Raw genomic sequence first — 18,944 nt, 5'->3', positions numbered from 1 at the left:
ATGCAAAAACCTAAGAAAGAAATTGAGAAACCTATTCAACCAAAAACACAGAAACACAAAAAACCTGAGACTTCACTATAGTGAATCACTAAAACAATACAGAAATACACTAAAAGAAGAAACAGCACGTCAGAAATCAGCTCAATGTAATTAAATAAATAACTTGTTCTCAACTGGCCTACCTGGTTAAATAAAGGTGTGAAATAAAAAAATACATATATAAATATATATATTTTTTAAGAATCCATAGAATGTAACCACTTCTGGGAAAATTGGAAAACACTAAACAAACAACAACACGAAGAGTTATCTATCCAAAATGGAGATGTGTGGATAAACCACTTCTCCAATCTTTTTTGGCTCTATAACAAAGAACAAACAGCAAAAACATATACATGATCAAATACAAATCTTAGAATCAACTATTAAAGACTTCCAGAACCCACCGGATTCTCCAATTACATTGAATGAACTACAGGACAAAATACAAACCCTCCAACCCCAAAAGACCTGTGGTGTTGATGGTATCCTCAATGAAATGATAAAATATACAGACAACAAATTCCAATTGGCTATACTAAAACTTTTTAACATCATCCTGAGCTCTGACATCTTCCCCAATATTTGGAACCAAGGACTGATCACCCCATGTCACAAAAGTGGAGACAAATTTGACCTCAATAACTACCGTGGGATATGCATCACCAGCAACCTTGGGAAAATCCTCTGCATTATCATTAACAGCAGACTCATACATTTCCTCAATGAAAACAACATACTGAGCAAATGTCAAATTGGCTTATTAACAAATTATCGTATAACAGACCACATATTCAGCCTGCACACCCTAACTGACAAACAAACCAAAATAGAGGCAGTCTTCTCATGCTTTGTTGATTTCAAAAAAGCATTTCACTAAATTTGGCATGAGGGTCTGCTATGCAATTTCATGGAATGTAGTGTTGGGGGAAAAACATACAACATTATAAAATCCATGTTCACAAACATCAAGTGTGCAGTAAAATTGTAAAAAAATAAAAATCTTTCCACAGGGCCGTGGGATGAGACAGGGATGCAGCTTGAGCCCCACCCTCTTCAACATTCAGTGCATTCGGAAAGTATTCAGACCCCTTGACAAAACTAAAACAGGTTTAGAATTTTTTTCAAATCTATTAAGATAAAAAAAATGAAATAGCACATTTACATAAGTATTCAGGCCCTTTACTCAGTACTTTGTTGAAGCTCCTTTGGCAGCGATTATAGCCTTGAGTCTTCTTGGGTATAACACTACAAGCTTGGTACACCTGTACTTGAGGAGTTTCTCCCATTCTTCTCTGCAGATCCTCTCACGCTCTGTCAGGTTGGATGGGGAGTGTCGCTGCACAGCTATTTTCAGGTCTCTCCAGAGATGTTCGATCGGGTTTAAGTCCGGGCTCTGCCTAGGCCACTCAAGGACATTCAGAGACCTGTCCCAAAGCCACTCCTGCATTGTCCTGGCTGTGTGCTTAGGGTCGTTGTCCTGTTGGAAGGTGAATCTTTGCCCCAGTCTAAAGTCTGGAGCCAGTTATCGTCAAGGGTCTCTGTACTTTGCTCCGCCCATGTTTCCCTCGATCCTGACTAGTCTCCCAGATGCTGCAACTGAAAAACATCCCCTCGGCATGCTGCCACCACCATGCTTCACCATAGGGATGGTGCCAGGTGCCAGGATGTGACGCTTGGCAATCAGGCCAAATAATTAAATCTTGGTTTCATCAGACCAGAAATTCTTGTTTCTCATGGTCTGAGAGTTCATTAGGTGCCTTTTGACAAACTCCAAGTGGGCTTTCATGTGCCTTTTACTGAGGAGTGGCTTCCGTTTGTCCATCCTACCATAAAGGCCTGATTGGTGGTGCTGCAGAGATGGTTGTCCTTCTGGAATGATCTCCCATCTCCACAGAGGAACTCTGGAGCTCTGTCAGAGTGACCATCGGGTTCTTGGCCACCTCCCTGACCTAGGCCCTTCTCCCCCGATATCCTCCCGAGTGGCGCAGCATTCTAAGACACTGCATTGCAATACTTGAGCCAACGCTACAGACCCGGGTTTGATCCCGGGCTGCGTCACAACCGGCCGTGACTGGGAGTCACACAGGGTGGTGCACAATTGGCCCAGCGTCATCTGGGTTAGGGGAGGCCACTGTATTCTTGGGAACCTTCAATGCTGCAGAAATGTTTTGGTACCCTTAACAAGATCAACACAATCCTGTCTCGGAGCTCTACGGAAAATTCCTTCAACCTCATGGCTTGGTTTTTACCCTGACATGCACTGCCAACTGTGGGACCTTTATATAGACATGTGTGTGCTTTTCCAAATCATGTCCAATCAATTGAATTTACCACAGGTGGTGTTACATACGCCTCTTGGTGGAGGGAACGCAACACCCCGCTACATCTCAACTCCCCGTGGAGTGAATAAAGGTAATGTGATTGTAGGTGCTGGTAAGGATGACAGAGAATATTACCGTTTACAGAGAATGTATTTTCCCTTCACACGTTAAAGCGGGGAAAAGGGGCTGGATGGAACCTAAGCAAAGAAAGTTAAAGTTAAAGAGCTCCCTCTCCTACCTTACCTGCCTTCCCACTACTTACCTATTCTTAACGCCACCTAGCACGCTAACCAAAATACAGGCGGTAGTCCGCCCAGGTCTTACCTAGTGTGCATAGACAGAGTATATACTACGGGTATATGTATGCCCGCAGGCCTCTTGCCTAAACACTCCCAAAGGTGCCTTCCCCTTCCCCCCTGGGATCCAATGAAACAGAATAAGTCACCAAACTCAGTGAACAATTTTAATAAACCAAAAACACTAGGTACAATAACAGACTAATACCTGCAGGACCAGCTACAAAATACCTTACAACAAATTTACCAGACCCCCCAATAATCAACACATAAAAAGGAGGTCTCCCTTCGAACTAAGGAACACGGGCTTTTCAAGCTGCGGAAGGAGTCGGTAATTGCAGACAGCTGTATCCCTTGACGAGAGGGCGGGGTCAGAGCTCCAATTTGCAATAGGGCCGACCAATCAGCTGCTTGGAATCCAGGAAGCCATCCTGAAACCACACACACACACACACACACACGCACACACACACACACACACACACACACACACACACACACACACACACACACACACACACATATACGAACCCAAAATAGCACAGAAACTGGGGAACATAACAGCTGGACTCCAATCAAGTTTCATGAACATCTCTAGGATGATCAATGGAAACAGGATGCACCTGAGCTCAATTTCAAGTCTCATAGCAAAGGGTCTGAATACTTATGTAAATAAGATATTTCTGTTGTTTTTTATATTTTATAAATTTTCTAAACTTTCTAAATACCTGTTTTTGCTTTGTCATTATGGGGTATCGTGTGTAGATTGATGAGGATTTGTATTTATTTAATACATTTTAGAATAAGGCTGTAACGTAACAACATGTGGAAAAAGGGAAGGGGTCTGAATACTTTCCGAATGCACTGTATATATCAACAAATTGGCAAGGGCACTAGAACTAGCCTCACCCTCCTAGAACTTAAAGTCAAATGTCTACTGTTTGCTGATGATCTGGTGCTTCTGTCCCCAACCAAGGAGGGCCTACAGCAGCACCTAGATCTGTCCCCAACCAAGGAGGGTCTACGGCAGCACCTAGATCTTCTGCACAGATTCTGCCAAACCTGAACCCTCAGTAAGTCTCATTAAATCTCAGTAAGACAAAAATAATGGTGTTCCAAAAAAGGTCCAGTTTCCAGGACCACAAATACAAATTCCATCTAGACAGTTGCCCTTGAGCACACAAAAAACTGTACATACCTCGGCCTAAACATCAGCGCCACAGGTAACTTCCACAAAGCTGTGAACGATCTGAGAGACAAGGCCAGAATGGCCTTCTATGCCATCAAAAGGAACATAAAATTTGACATACACAATTTGCCAACTTTCCAGTTGCCACTATGCTTTAGGGTAGGTAGAGTTCTCCTGGCATCAGACAAACCCAAATTCACCACATCGGACTGCCACATGGTGTCCCACTGTAGCTCAGTTGGTAGAGCATGGCGCTTGCAACGCCAGGGTTGTGGGTTCAATTCCCACAGGGGGCCAGTATTTAAAAATGTAATACAAATTTATGCACTCTAAATGACTAAAATGTGTTGTGTGATTCATTGCTCCAGACACTTAGTGACTATAACCTGGCCATAGAGACGTCATAGAAAAACATGGAAGGTGAGAGATGATGTAAACACTGTGGGTCAGCTGAGCTAGTGAATGAGCAGCACTTCCTACTCCACTGCTGCAAATAGGACTCAATCAGAGGTACTTATCTCTTGCATTCTTTTTTAGATCGAGCGGCAGATCCTGGTCTGTCAAAATATAATAGAGACAGTAGATCTAGCTGGTCTGTCATAATATATTAGAGACAGTAAATCTAGCTGGTCTGTCATAATATAATAGAGACAGTAGATCTAGCTGGTCTGTCGTAATATATTAGAGACAGTAAATCTAGCTGGTCTGTCATAATATATTAGAGACAGTAGATCTAGCTGGTCTGTCATAATATAATAGAGACAGTAGATCTAGCTGTTCTGTCATAATATAATAGAGACAGTAGATCTAGCTGGTCTGTCGTAATATAATAGAGACAGTAGATCTAGCTGTTCTGTCATAATATAATAGAGACAGTAGATCTAGCTGTTCTGTCATAATATAATAGAGACAGTAGATGTAGCTGTTCTGTCATAATATAATAGAGACAGTAGATGTAGCTGGTCTGTCATTGTCACGTTCACTGTCTTCAAACTCCATTTCGTAAATAAACCAAGGCACAGCTTGCATGGAAATCCACATCTTTTAATGAAGATGAAACTCACCAAAAAACAGAAGAAAAGAGAAACGTGACGTTCTGGGCTGCTCACAGGCAGCTACACAAAAACAAGATCCCACAATCACAGGTGGGAAAAGGCTGCCTAAGTATGATTCCCAATCAGAGACAACGATAGACAGCTGTCTCTGATTAGGAACCATACTCAGCCAAAAACAAAGAAACAGACAACATAGATTGCCCACCCCACATCACACCCTGACCTAACCAAATAGAGAAATAAAACGTCTCTCTAAGGTCAGGGCGTGACAGTCATAATATAATAGAGACAGTAGATCAAGCTGGTCTGTCATAATATAATAGAGACAGTAGATCAAGCTGGTCTGTCATAATATAATAGAGACAGTAGATCTAGCTGGTATGTCATAATATAATAGAGACAGTAGATCTAGCTGGTCTGTCGTAATATAATAGAGACAGTAGATCTAGCTGGTCTGTCATTCTATAATAGAGACAGTAGATCTAGCTGGTCTGTCATAATATAATAGAGACAGTAGATCTAGCTGGTCTGTCATAACATAATTGAGACAGTAGATCTAGCTGGTCTGTCGTAATATAATAGAGACAGTAGATCTAGCTGGTCTGTCATAATATAATAGAGACAGTAGATCTAGCTGGTCTGTCATAACATAATAGAGACAGTAGATCAAGCTGGTCTGTCATAATATAATTGAGACAGTAGATCTAGCTGGTCTGTCATAATATAATTGAGACAGTAGATCTAGCTGGTCTGTCGTAATATAATAGAGACAGTAGATCTAGCTGGTCTGTCGTAATATAATAGAGATAGTAGATCTAGCTGGTCTGCCATAATAAAATAGAGACAGTAGATCTAGCTGGACTGTCATAATATAATAGAGACAGTAGATCCAGCTGGTCTGTCGTAATATAATAGAGACAGTAGATCTAGCTGGTCTGTCGTAATATAATAGAGACAGTAGATCAAGCTGGTCTGTCATAATATAATTGAGACAGTAGATCTAGCTGGTCTGTCGTAATATAATAGAGACAGTAGATCTAGCTGGTCTGTCGTTATATAATAGAGATAGTAGATCTAGCTGGTCTGCCATAATAAAATAGAGACAGTAGATCTAGCTGGACTGTCATAATATAATAGAGACAGTAGATCCAGCTGGTCTGTCGTAATATAATAGAGACAGTAGATCTAGCTGGTGTGTCGTAATATAATAGAGACAGTAGATCTAGCTGGTCTGTCGTAATATAATAGAGACAGTAGATCAAGCTGGTCTGTCATAATATAATTGAGACAGTAGATCTAGCTGGTCTGTCATAACATAATTGAGACAGTAGATCTAGCTGGTCTGTCGTAATATAATAGAGACAGTAGATCTAGCTGGTCTGTCATAATATAATAGAGACAGTAGATCTAGCTGGTCTGTCATAATATAATAGAGACAGTAGATCAAGCTGGTCTGTCATAATATAATAGAGACAGTAGATCTAGCTGGTGTGTCATAATATAATAGAGACAGTAGATCTAGCTGGTCTGTCGTAATATAATAGAGACAGTAGATCTAGCTGGTCTGTCATAATATAATAGAGACAGTAGATCTAGCTGGTCTGTCGTAATATAATAGAGACAGTAGATCTAGCTGGTCTGTCGTAATATAATAGAGACAGTAGATCTAGCTGGTCTGTCGTAATATAATAGAGACAGTAGATCTAGCTGGTCTGTCATAATGTAATAGAGACAGTAGATTTAGCTGGTCTGTCGTAATATAATAGAGACAGTAGATCTAGCTGGTCTGTCATAATATAATAGAGACAGTAGATCTAGCTGGTCTATCGTAATATAATAGAGACAGTAGATCTAGCTGGTCTGTCGTAATATAATAGAGACAGTAGATCTAGCTGGTCTGTCATAATATAATAGAGACAGTAGATCTAGCTGGTCTGTCATAATATAATAGAGACAGTAGATCTAGCTGGTCTGTTATAATATAATAGAGACAGTAGATCTAGCTGGTCTGTCATAATATAATAGAGACAGTAGATCTAGCTGGTCTGTCATAATATAATAGAGACAGTAGATCTAGCTGGTCTGTCATAATATAATAGAGACAGTAGATCTAGCTGGTCTGTCGTAATATAATAGAGACAGTAGATCTAGCTGGTCTGTCATAATGTAATAGAGACAGTAGATCTAGCTGGTCTGTCGTAATATAATAGAGACAGTAGATCTAGCTGGTCTGTCATAATGTAATAGAGACAGTAGATCTAGCTGGTCTGTCGTAATATAATAGAGACAGTAGATCTAGCTGGTCTGTCATAATATAATAGAGACAGTAGATCTAGCTGGTCTGTCGTAATATAATAGAGACAGTAGATCTAGCTGGTCTGTCGTAATATAATAGAGACAGTAGATCTAGCTGGTCTGTCATAATATAATAGAGACAGTAGATCTAGCTGGTCTGTCGTAATATAATAGAGACAGTAGATCTAGCTGGTCTGTCATAATGTATGACATTAGCTCTGCCATGTCATTTACATGAGCCCTTGTAGATGTATGTCTTTCTTCTTTTTGTGTATCATGTTCTATGTATATTTGTTTTGGTTGATAAACAGCACACATATATATATATACATATTGTTCATTTATGTCATACTTCATCTACATTGCTTTGACAACTTTGACAACAGTGGCAACCACCCATTCATGCTTGTGAAGCATTTATTGAATTGGGGTGGGAGAGAATTTGTACAAAGTATATTGAGTACTGCACACACTACAATTACTTAGGTTTAAAAATAAGCTCTACTGGACACCTTAATGAGGCAGTGAATGAACTGAGAGAGAAAGCACGCAGGGCATTCTACACCATTAAAAAAACTAATTCAAATTGAAATACCTATTCAAATTTGGCTAAAACTAATTGAATGTGTCATTGAACCAATTCCACTTCATGGGTGTGGGGTCCACTTGCAAAACAAGATTTCACCCTTTGGGACAAACACCCCATTGAAACTCTGCATGCAGAGTTCTGTTAGATTCTCCTACATGTCCAGAGGAAAACTACAAACAATGCATGCAGGGCAGAATTAGGCCAATATACACTAATAATAAAAACTCAAAAAAGAGCAATTAAGTTTTGGAAACATCTAAAATACAGTGACCCCCTCTCATATCATTACCAAGTCCTGCAATACCAAGAGCTGAGCAAAGAAAAGAGTCCCCTCATCCAGCTGGTCCTGGGGCTGAGTTCACAAACCTGTTCTACTAACACACTGAAGCCTCAGGACCAGAACATCCAATCAATCAGAATAAACCAAATTACAACAGTCAAAACATAACTACATTGCTTATTGGGAAACACAAGCACAAACACAAAGCAAAATGCAGTGCTATCTGGCCCTAAATCGACAGTACACCGTGGCTAACTATTTGACCATGGTTACTGATCAAAACCTTAGAAAAACCTTGACAAAGTACAGGCTCAGTGAGCACAGCCTTGCCATTGAGAAGGGTAGACACAGGAAAACATGGCTCCCTGTAGAGGAAAGGCTGTGCAACCACTGCACAACAGCAGAACCTGAGACAGCTGCATTTCCTGACAAAATGAGGGACAGTGTCTGACAGACCAACCAACCTGTACATGTCCTCTACTGAATGCTTATTGTTATTTTTCAATGTATGGTTACTTTGACCCTTGGGTATTGTTGTTACTGTTGTCCCGTTGACAATATTGATTATTATTATTAATTATGTTAATATTTTAAATGTCCAAAGTAAGCTTTGGCAATATGTACATTGTTACATCACGCAAATAAAGCAAATTGAATTGAATGAGAGAGAGAGAGAATGAGAGAGACAGAGAAGAGAGAGAGAGAGAGAGAGGAGAGGGAGAGAGAGAATGACCATGAGAGAGAGGGGAGAGAGAATGAGAGAGAGAAGAGAGAGAGAGAGAAAGAGAGGAGAGGAGAAAGAGAATGAGAGAGACAGAGGAGAGAGAAAGAGAGAGAGAGGGAGAGAGGAGAGAGAGAATGAGAGAGGAGAGGGAAAGAGAGGAGAGAGAATGAGAGAGACAGAGAAGAGAGAGGAGAGAGAGGAGAGAGAGAGAATGTTAGAGAGGAGAGAGAGGAGAGAAAGAATGAGAGAGGGAGAGAGAGAGAGAGAGAGAGAACGTTAGAGAGGAGAGAGAGGAGAGAGAGAGAACGTTAGAGAGGAGAGAGAGGGTAGAAAGGATGAGAGAGGGAGAGAGAGAGAGAGAACGTTAGAGAGGAGAGAGAGGAGAGAGAGGAGAGAGAGAGAACGTTAGAGAGGAGAGAGAGAGAGAGAGAGAGAGAACGTTAGAGAGGAGAGAGAGAGAACGTTAGAGAGGAGAGAGAGGAGAGAAAGAATGAGAGCGAGAGATTGTGGGGGTGTTGACCCAGCTGCCTTCATCCTGATGATGTCACCGTTGCCGTAGAAACAATATGTAGTAGCGGGCAGGGGCTCTGACGAGGAGAGGAGAGGCAGGAAGGGAGGTGACGGAGAGAGGAGAAGGAGATGTGGCCTGTGTGTGTCTACCCTTCTCTCATACACCTACGACAATAAACACACACACATACACCCCAACGCACTTACTCTCCTCTCTCCTCTCTAATGTTCTCTCCCTCTCCTCTCTCTCCTCTCTAACGTTTCTCTCTCTCTCTCTCTCTCTCTCTCCCTCTCTCATTCTTTCTCTCCTCTTTCTCCTCTCTATCATTCTCTCTCTCCTCTCTCTCTCTCTTAACATGCATATATATATATGCATGTTAACTCAAGCTCAGCCACGAAACCCTATCCCACATACCTAAGCCTACCCTACCGTAACAACTAGTCATCCCATGAATATATGATACATAACAGACACCCCATCCATCATAACACTGAGCCAAGCTGCAGAGATAGCTACATCCGCTCAACAGATCCAGAACAAACCAACAGTCTTACATCTGCTTAACATATCTGAAGTAAACCAATAGTGGTGCCTAGCTAGCTACGGTTGGGTGTCTGTGGTACCTAGCTAGCTAAGGTTTTGTGTCTGTGGTACCTAGCTAGCTAAGGTTGTGTGTCTGTGGTACCTAGCTAGCTAAGGTTGGTCTGTGGTAAGCACCTAAGGTTTTGTGTCTGTGGTACCTACCTAGCTAAGGTTGTGTGTCTGTGGTACCTAGCTAGCTAAGGTTGTATGTCTGTGGTACCTAGCTAGCTAAGGTTTTGTGTCTGTGGTACCTAGCTAGCTAAGGTTGTGTGTCTGTGGTACCTAGCTAGCTAAGGTTTTGTGTCTGTGGTACCTAGCTAGCTAAGGTTGTGTGTCTGTGGTACCTAGCTAGCTAAGGTTTTGTGTCTGTGGTACCTAGCTAGCTAAGGTTGTGTGTCTGTGGTACCTAGCTAGCTAAGGTTTTGTGTCTGTGTCTGTGGTACCTAGCTAGCTAAGGTTGTGTGTCTGTGGTACCTAGCTAGCTAAGGTTGTGTGTCTGTGGTACCTAGCTAGCTAAGGTTGTGTGTTGTGTCTGTGGTACCTAGCTAGCTAAGGTTGTGTGTCTGTGGTACCGAGCTAGCTAAGGTTGTGTGTTTGTGGTACCGAGCTAGCTAAGGTTGTGTGTCTGTGGTACCGAGCTAGCTAAGGTTGTGTGTCTGTGGTACCTAGCTAGCGAAGGTTTTGTGTCTGTGGTACCTAGCTAGCTAAGGTTTTGTGTCTGTGGTACCTAGCTAGCTAAGGTTTTCTGTCTGTGGTACCTAGCTAGCTAAGGTTTTGTGTCTGTGGTACCTAGCTAGCTAAGGTTGTGCGTCTGTGGTACCTAAATCAAATCAAATCAAATGTATTTATAAAGCCCTTCTTACATCAGCTGATGTCACAAAGTGCTGTACAGAAACCCAGCCTAAAACCCCAAACAGCAAGCAATGCAGGTGTAGAAGCACGGTGGCTAGGAAAAACTCCCTAGAAAGGCCAAAACCTAGGAAGAAACCTAGAGATGAACCAGGCTATGAGGGGTGGCCAGTCCTCTTCTGGCTGTGCCGGGTGGAGATTATAACAGAACATGGCCAAGATGTTCAAATGTTCATAAATGACCAGCATGATCAAATAATAATAATCATAGTAGTTGTCGAGGGTGCAACAAGTGAACAAGTGTCAGTTGGCTTTTTCATAGCCGATCATTGAGAGTATCTCTATCGCTCCTGCTGTCTAGAGAGTTGAAAACAGCAGGTCTGGAACAGGTAGCACGTCCGGTGAACAGGTACCTAGCTAGCTAAGGTTTTGTGTCTGTGGTACCTAGCTAGCTAAGGTTTTGTGTCTGTGGTACCTAGCTAGCTAAGGTTGTGTGTCTGTGGTACCTAGCTAGCGAAGGTTTTGTGTCTGTGGTACCTAGCTAGCTAAGGTTTTGTGTCGGTGGTACCTAGCTAGCTAAGGTTTTGTGTCTGTGGTACCCAGCTAGCGAAGGTTTTGTGTCTGTGGTACCTAGCTAGCTAAGGTTGTGTGTCTGTGGTACCTAGCTAGCTAAGGTTGTGTGTCTGTGTTACCTAGCTAGCTAGGTTTGTGTGTCTGTGGTACCTAGCTAGCTAAGGTTTTGTGTCTGTGGTACCTAGCTAGCTAAGGTTGTGTGTCTGTGTCTGTGGTACCTAGCTAGCTAAAGTTGTGTGTCTGTGGTACCTAGCTAGCTAAAGTTTTGTGTCTGTGGTACCTAGCTAGCTAAGGTTGTGTGTCTGTGGTACCTACTGTAGCTAGCTAAGGTTTTGTGTCTGTGTCTGTGGTACCTAGCTAGCTAAGGTTGTGTGTCTGTGGTACCTAGCTAGCTAAGGTTGTGTGTCTGTGGTACCTAGCTAGCTAAGGTTGTGTGTCTGTGGTACTTACTGTAGCTAGCTAAGGTTTTGTGTCTGTGTCTGTGGTACCTAGCTAGCTAAGGTTGTGTGTCTGTGGTACCTAGCTAGCTAAGGTTGTGTGTCTGTGGTACTTACTGTAGCTAGCTAAGGTTTTGTGTCTGTGTCTGTGGTACCTAGCTAGCTAAGGTTGTGTGTCTGTGGTACTTACTGTAGCTAGCTAAGGTTTTGTGTCTGTGTCTGTGGTACCTACTGTAGCTAGCTAAGGTTTTGTGTCTGTGGTACCTAGCTAGCTACGGTTGTGTGTCTGTGGTACCTACTGTAGCTAGCTAAGGTTTTGTGTCTGTGTCTATGGTACCTTGCCAGCTACGTACTTGCAATGAGGAATGAGGATGGGACAGAGTGTAAATAATTCAGTTCTGTCGGCGGCTGTGTGGTGCAGCGTGTTATGGGTTAGGTCCTGCTGGGATGGGTGTGTGTGTGTGTGTGTGTGTGTGTGTGTGTGTGTGTGTATTTGAGTGTGTTGTAAGTTTGGTCCTGCTGGGATGGAAGAAAGCAAGAGGAAGGCTGTTTAAATGTTGATGATGCAGGAAGCGTGTGTATAATCATTACAGGATATAAGCAAAGTTCTGGATTTTGTGCTCTACTCCAGTAGGCTGTGATGTCAGGAATGATATATGCCCTGTTTTAGATACAGAGGGGGTTTGGTGGTGGGGTGGACATACTACTACTGTGGAATCAGGACAGAGGGGGTTTGGTGGTGGGGTGGACATACTACTACTGTGGAATCAGGACAGAGGGGGTTTGGTGGTGGGGTGGACATACTACTACTGTGGAATCAGGACAGAGGGGGTTTGGTGGTGGGGTGGACATACTACTACTGTGGAATCAGGACAGAGGGGGTTTGGTGGTGGGGTGGACATACTACTACTGTGGAATCAGGACAGAGGGGGTTTGGTGGTGGGGTGGACATACTACTACTGTGGAATCAGGACAGAGGGGGTTTGGTGTGGTGGTGTGGACATACTACTACTGTGGAATCAGGACAGAGGGGGTTTGGTGGTGGGGTGGACATACTACTACTGTGGAATCAGGACAGAGGGGGTTTGGTGGTGGGGTGGACATACTACTACTGTGGAATCAGGACAGGACCTCCAAGTAATAAGGAAAGTGCTCACTCTGTCTAGCACACAGCAGGCCCATCGTCATACATTTCAACTTTTATTGTCACATGTACAAGTACAGTGAAGTGCCTTTCTTGCAAGCTCCAAACCCAAGAATACAGTAATTAATATCAATGTAATACTAAAAATGACATAAATTAGAACAAAAACACGAGAAATAAAAATAAGAAGAACACAAGAAAGGCAGTTAACCCACTGTTCCTAGGCTGTCATTGTAAATAAGTATTTGTTCTTTAACTGACTTGCCTCGTTATATCAAGATATAAAAAAATTGTCATGCTGAAACAGGAAAGGGCCTTCCCCAAACTGTTGCCACAAAGTTGGAAGCAAAGAATCATCTAGCATGTCATTGTATGCTGTAGTGTTAAGATTGCCCTTCACTGGAACTAAGGGGCCTAGCTGAACCATGAAAAACAGCTTCTGACATTATTCCCTCCTCCACCAAACTTTACAGTTGGCACTACGCATTCGGGCTGGCAGCGTTCTCCTGGCATCTGCCAAACCCAGATTTGTGCATCGGACTGCCAAATAGTGAAGCATGATTCATCACTCCAGAGAACGCGTACTCCACTTCTCCAGAGTCCAATGATGTAGAGCTTTACACCACTCCAACCGACGCTTGGCATTGCGCATGGTGATCTTAGGCTTGTGTTCGGCTGCTCGGCCATAGAAACCCATTTCATGAAGCTCCCGAGTCACAGTTTTTGTGCTGACGTTGCTTCCAGAGGCAGTTTGGAACTCGATAGTGAGTGTTGCAACCAAGGCCAGACGATTTTTACATGCTACGCACTTCAGCACTCGCCGGTCCCGTTCTGTGAGCTTGTGTGGCCTACCAATTTGTGGCAGAACCGTTGTTACTCCTAGACATTTCCACTTCACAATAACAGCACCTACAGTTGACCGGGGCAGCTCTAGCAGGGCAGATATTGGACCAACTACTTAAACTAATGACACACAAATTATTGTATTTTTATTGTCTATATTGAATACATAATTTTAACATTCCCAGTGTAGGTTGGGAAAAGTATGTGAACCCCCTAGGCTAATGACCTCTCCAGAAGCTAATTGGAGTCAGGAGTCAACTAACCTGGAGTCCAATCAATGAGACGAGATTGGAGATGTTGGTTAGAGCTGCCCTAAAAATATTCTGTGGACAGATGAAATTTATGTTGAGGTGTTTGGAAGGAACACACAACACTATGTGTGGAGAAAAAAAAGGCACAGCACTCCAACATCAAAACCCCATCCCAACTGTAGAGTATGGTGGAGGGAGCATCATGGTTTGGGGCTGCTTTGCTGCCTCAGGGCCTGCTTTGCTGCCTCGACGGAAAAATGAATTCCCAAATTCATCAAGACATTTTGCAGGAGAATGTAAGGCTATCTGTCCGCCAATTGAAGCTCAACAAAAGTTGGATGATGCAACAGGACAACGACCCAAAACACAAAAGTAAATCAACAACAGAATTGCTTCAACAGAAGAAAATGTGCCTTCTGGAGTAACCCAGTCAGAGTTCTGACCTCAACCCGATTGAGATGCTGTGGCATGACCTCAAGGGAGCAGTTCACACCAGACATCCCAAGAATTCTGCTGAACTGAAGCAGTTTTGTAAAGAGGAATGGTCCAAAATTCCTCCTGACCGTTGTGCAGGTCTGATCCGCAACTAGAGAAAACGTTTGGTTGAGGTTATTGCTGCCAAAGGCGGCGAGCGTCGGAACCTGTGAAGTATGATTCCACCGTATTCCTATATTGTCCTTTTGCTCGTTTGATAACCCTGCAGAGGTCGCAGCGGGACTTCCTGTCCTTGTTTCTGTCCTCAGCCATAGCCTCAGGGTTGTCTGCGGTAGCCCTGTGTGTGGTAGTCCTGTCCTTTAGTTTACTGCCAACCTCAGTGTTCATTTGTTGATTGGGGAAGCGATTCATGGGTACTTCCTGTTTTGATCTTCTTTTTGTAAACAAGCATGTCAGGAATGACGTTTTTAGTGAGATCCCAGGAGATACATAGGGGATTCAGTTTGGTGGGGGTGTATAAGCAGGACATGCTAATGTGGAAACAGGATGCAATACACAGTAGGTTTGGGAGAAGGACATAGAGAGGGGTTGGATGTGGTGGGGGGGGGGGGCAGGATAACCCGGGCTCACTGACTGAAGCTGACATGGTAAGCCTTATCTGGGCCAAATGTGTGCTACTCTCTAGGAGATACCGACCGCAGGGCAGGAGGGATAGGATAGGATTCTCAGCTAAGAGCACACACACACACAGACACAGACACAGACACACACAGACACACACACACACACACAGGATAGGATACTCACCGTCAGAGCAGAACTGTTCCCTGGAGCACAGCCTCCTCTCAAACACACAACCTGAGAGAGAGAGAGAGAGAGAGAGAGAGAGGGAGGGAGAGAGGGAGGGAGAGAGAGGGAGAGAGAGAGGGAGGGAGAGAGAGGGAGACAGACAGAGAGGGAGAGAGGGAGAGAGAGGGAGAGAGAGGGAGGGAGAGGGAGAGAGAGGGAGGGAGAGAGAGGGAGGGAGAGAGAGGGAGACAGGGAGAGAGAGGGAGAGAGGGAGAGAGAGGGAGAGAGAGGGAGGGAGAGGGAGAGAGAGGGAGGGAGAGAGAGAGGGAGAGAGAGAGAGAGGGAGAGAGAGAGGGAGGGAGAGAGAGAGAGGGAGGGAGAGAGAGAGAGGGAGGGAGAGAGAGGGAGACAGACAGAGAGGGAGAGAGGGAGAGAGAGAGAAAGTGAGGGAAGAGAGAAAGATGGAGGGAGGGGAGAGAAACAGAGGATAGAGAAAGTGAGAGTGAGAGAGGGATTAATAGCAGCTCTGCTAAAAGCATTCATTGATTGAAAGGGACTAGATTATACCTGTTGATGGAAACTGTTACAGTAGGTTCTAAAGGGACTAGATTATACCTGTTGATGGAAACTGTTACAGTAGGTTCTAAAGGGACTAGATTATACCTGTTGATGGAAACTGTTACAGTAGGTTCTAAAGGGACTAGTTTATACCTGTTGATGGAAACTGTTACAGTAGGTTCTAAAGGGACTAAATTATACCTGTTGATGGAAACTGTTACAGTAGGTTCTAAAGGGACTAGATTATACCTGTTGATGGAAACTGTTACAGTAGGTTCTAAAGGGACTAGATTATACCTGTTGATGGAAACTGTTACAGTAGGTTCTAAAGGGACTAAATTATACCTGTTGATTGAAACTATTACAGTAGGTTCTAAAGGGACTAGATTATACCTGTTGATGGAAACTGTTACAGTAGGTTCTAAAGGGACTAGATTATACCTGTTGATGGAAACTGTTACAGTAGGTTCTAAAGGGACTAGATTATACCTGTTGATGGAAACTGTTACAGTAGGTTCTAAAGGGACTAGATTATACCTGTTGATGGAAACTGTTACAGTAGGTTCTAAAGGGACTAGATTATACCTGTTGATGGAAACTGTTACAGTAGGTTCTAAAGGGTCTAGATTATACCTGTTTATGGATACTGTTACAGTAGGTTCTAAAGGGACTAGATTATACCTGTTGATGGAAACTGTTACAGTAGGTTCTAAAGGGACTAGATTATACCTGTTGATGGAAACTGTTACAGTAGGTTCTAAAGGGACTAGATTATACCTGTTGATGGAAACTGTTACAGTAGGTTCTAAAGGGTCTAGATTATACCTGTTGATGGAAACTGTTACAGTAGGTTCTAAAGGGACTAGATTATACCTGTTGATGGAAACTGTTACAGTAGGTTCTAAAGGGACTAGATTATACCTGTTGATGTAAACTGTTACAGTAGGTTCTAAAGGGACTAGATTATACCTGTTGATGGAAAGTGTTACAGTAGGTTCTAAAGGGACTAGATTATACCTGTTGATGGAAAGTGTTACAGTAGGTTCTAAAGGGACTAGATTATACCTGTTGATGGAAACTGTTACAGTAGGTTCTAAAGGGACTAGATTATACCTGTTGATGTAAACTGTTACAGTAGGTTCTAAAGGGACTAGATTATACCTGTTGATGGAAAGTGTTACAGTAGGTTCTAAAGGGACTAGATTATACCTGTTGATGTAAACTGTTACAGTAGGTTCTAAAGGGACTAGATTATACCTGTTGATGGAAAGTGTAGGTTCTAAAGTAGGTAGGTTCTAAAGTAGGTTCTAAAGGGACTAGATTATACCTGCTCTGATAATGTGAGCAGTGAGCACATCACACACTCTGCTGTTAGTAACATCATTAAGCATCAGCTCTCAGAGGAACACACCTAGCTAAATATACCCATCTGATTACATTCAGCGTGTCTGTACAGTGGGCATCTAGGTCGTGACATAACAGCAAACAGCATGATGTTCCTGTAGCACATATTCGCTCTGTCTCCGACGATGGAAGAGAAAGTGAACATGTCACACGGTGACAGGAAATGTGTGTTGCTTTATGTTATGTTGCATGTGTTAGAGAGAAGAGAGAGAGAGAGAGAGACAGGAACATAACATTTGACATACCAATTAGGATCTGGTTAAAAAATACTTGAATCAGTTATTGAACCCATTGCCCTTTAAGGTTGTGAGGTCAGGGGTCCGCTCACCAACCAAGAATTCACAAAATGGGGCAAACACCAAATTGAGACTCTGCATGCAGAATTCTGCAACAATAGTCCCCTAAGCAAGCTGGTTTTGGAGCTCTCTTCACAAACACAAACAGACCCCACAGAGCCCCAGGACAGCAACACAATTAGACCCAACCAAATCATGAGAGAACAAAAAGAGAATTACTTGATACATTGGAAATAATTAACAAAAAAAAACTGAGCAAACTAGAATGCTATTTGGCCCTAAACAGAGAGTACACAGTGGCAGAATACCTGACCACTGTGACTGACCCAAATTTAAGGAAAGCTTTGAATATGGACAGACTCAGTGAGCATAGCCTTGCTATTGAGACAGACCACTGTATGTAGACCTGGCTCCCAAGAGAAGACAGGCTATGTGCACACTGCCCACAAAATGAGGTGGAAACTGAGCTGCACTTCCTAACCTCCTGCCAAATGTATGACCATATTAGAGATATATTTTCCTCAGATTACACAGATCCAGAAAGAATTCAAAAAACAAACCCAATTCTGATCAACTCTCTTAATCTATTGGGTGGAAAAACCAGTCTGCCATCGCAACAACAAGATGTGTGACCTGTTGCCACAAGAAAAGGACAACCAGTGAAGAACAAACATCATTGTAAATAAAACCCATATTTATATTTATTTACTTTCCCTTTTGTACTTGAACTATTTGCACACGACAAAATACATGTCTCTATTATTTTGTATCTTCTGTGAGTGTAATATTTACTGTTAATTTGTATTGTTTATTTCACTTTTGTGTATTATCTACTTCACTTGCTTTGGCAATGTTAACATATGTTTCCCATGTCTATAAAGCCCTTAAAATAAAATTGAGAGGCAGTGAGAGAGCGAGAGATGGCATTTATAGATAGAGGAGGTGGAGGGAGGTGGAGAGGGTATGGAGGCCCCGGGTAGATGTAGGTCTCTGTGTTGGCCACAGCTGGTCCAACAGACCATAGAGGCAGTGAAGCCAGACCTGTGTGTGTGTGTGTGTGTGTGTGTGTGTGTGTGTGTGTGTGTGTGTGTGTGTGTGTGTGTGTGTGTGTGTGTGTGTGTGGGGGGGAGCCCTGGGCTGGTTAGTCAGGGTTTACTGCCAGCAGAACACAGGAGGACAAACACTGATAAAGAACTGGGACTATAAAACACAACTCAGATTAAAGCCTGAACTGGGACTATAAAACACAACTCAGATTAAAGCCTGAACTGGGACTATAAATCACAACTCAGATTAAAGCCTGAACTGGGACTATAAAACACAACTCAGATTAAAGCCTGAACTGGGACTATAAATCACAACTCAGATTAAAGCCTGAACTGGGACTATAAAACACAACTCAGATTAAAGCCTGAACTGGGACTATAAATCACAACTCAGATTAAAGCCTGAACTGGGACTATAAAACACAACTCAGATTA

The 18,944-nt window shown here is 42.9% G+C and overlaps 1 protein-coding gene across 2 annotated transcripts in view; it reads right to left on the bottom strand.

Annotated features, from left to right (window-relative positions):
• Positions 1 to 18,944, bottom strand: part of LOC106582506 (receptor-type tyrosine-protein phosphatase-like N) — a 94,958-nt gene that overhangs the window by 69,432 nt on the left and 6,582 nt on the right. For both annotated transcript variants that reach the window (XM_045704906.1, XM_045704907.1), the window contains exon 2: positions 15,224 to 15,274. In XM_045704906.1, coding sequence (XP_045560862.1) covers positions 15,224 to 15,274 — 51 coding nt within the window. The remainder of the gene's footprint in view (positions 1 to 15,223; positions 15,275 to 18,944) is intronic.

Source organism: Salmo salar, chromosome ssa21 (assembly GCF_905237065.1).
Source record: "Salmo salar chromosome ssa21, Ssal_v3.1, whole genome shotgun sequence".
NCBI classification, from domain to species: Eukaryota; Metazoa; Chordata; class Actinopteri; order Salmoniformes; family Salmonidae; genus Salmo; species Salmo salar.
The sequence above is the reverse complement of the archived record's forward strand: the minus strand, read 5'-3'. Positions and strand labels throughout refer to the sequence as shown.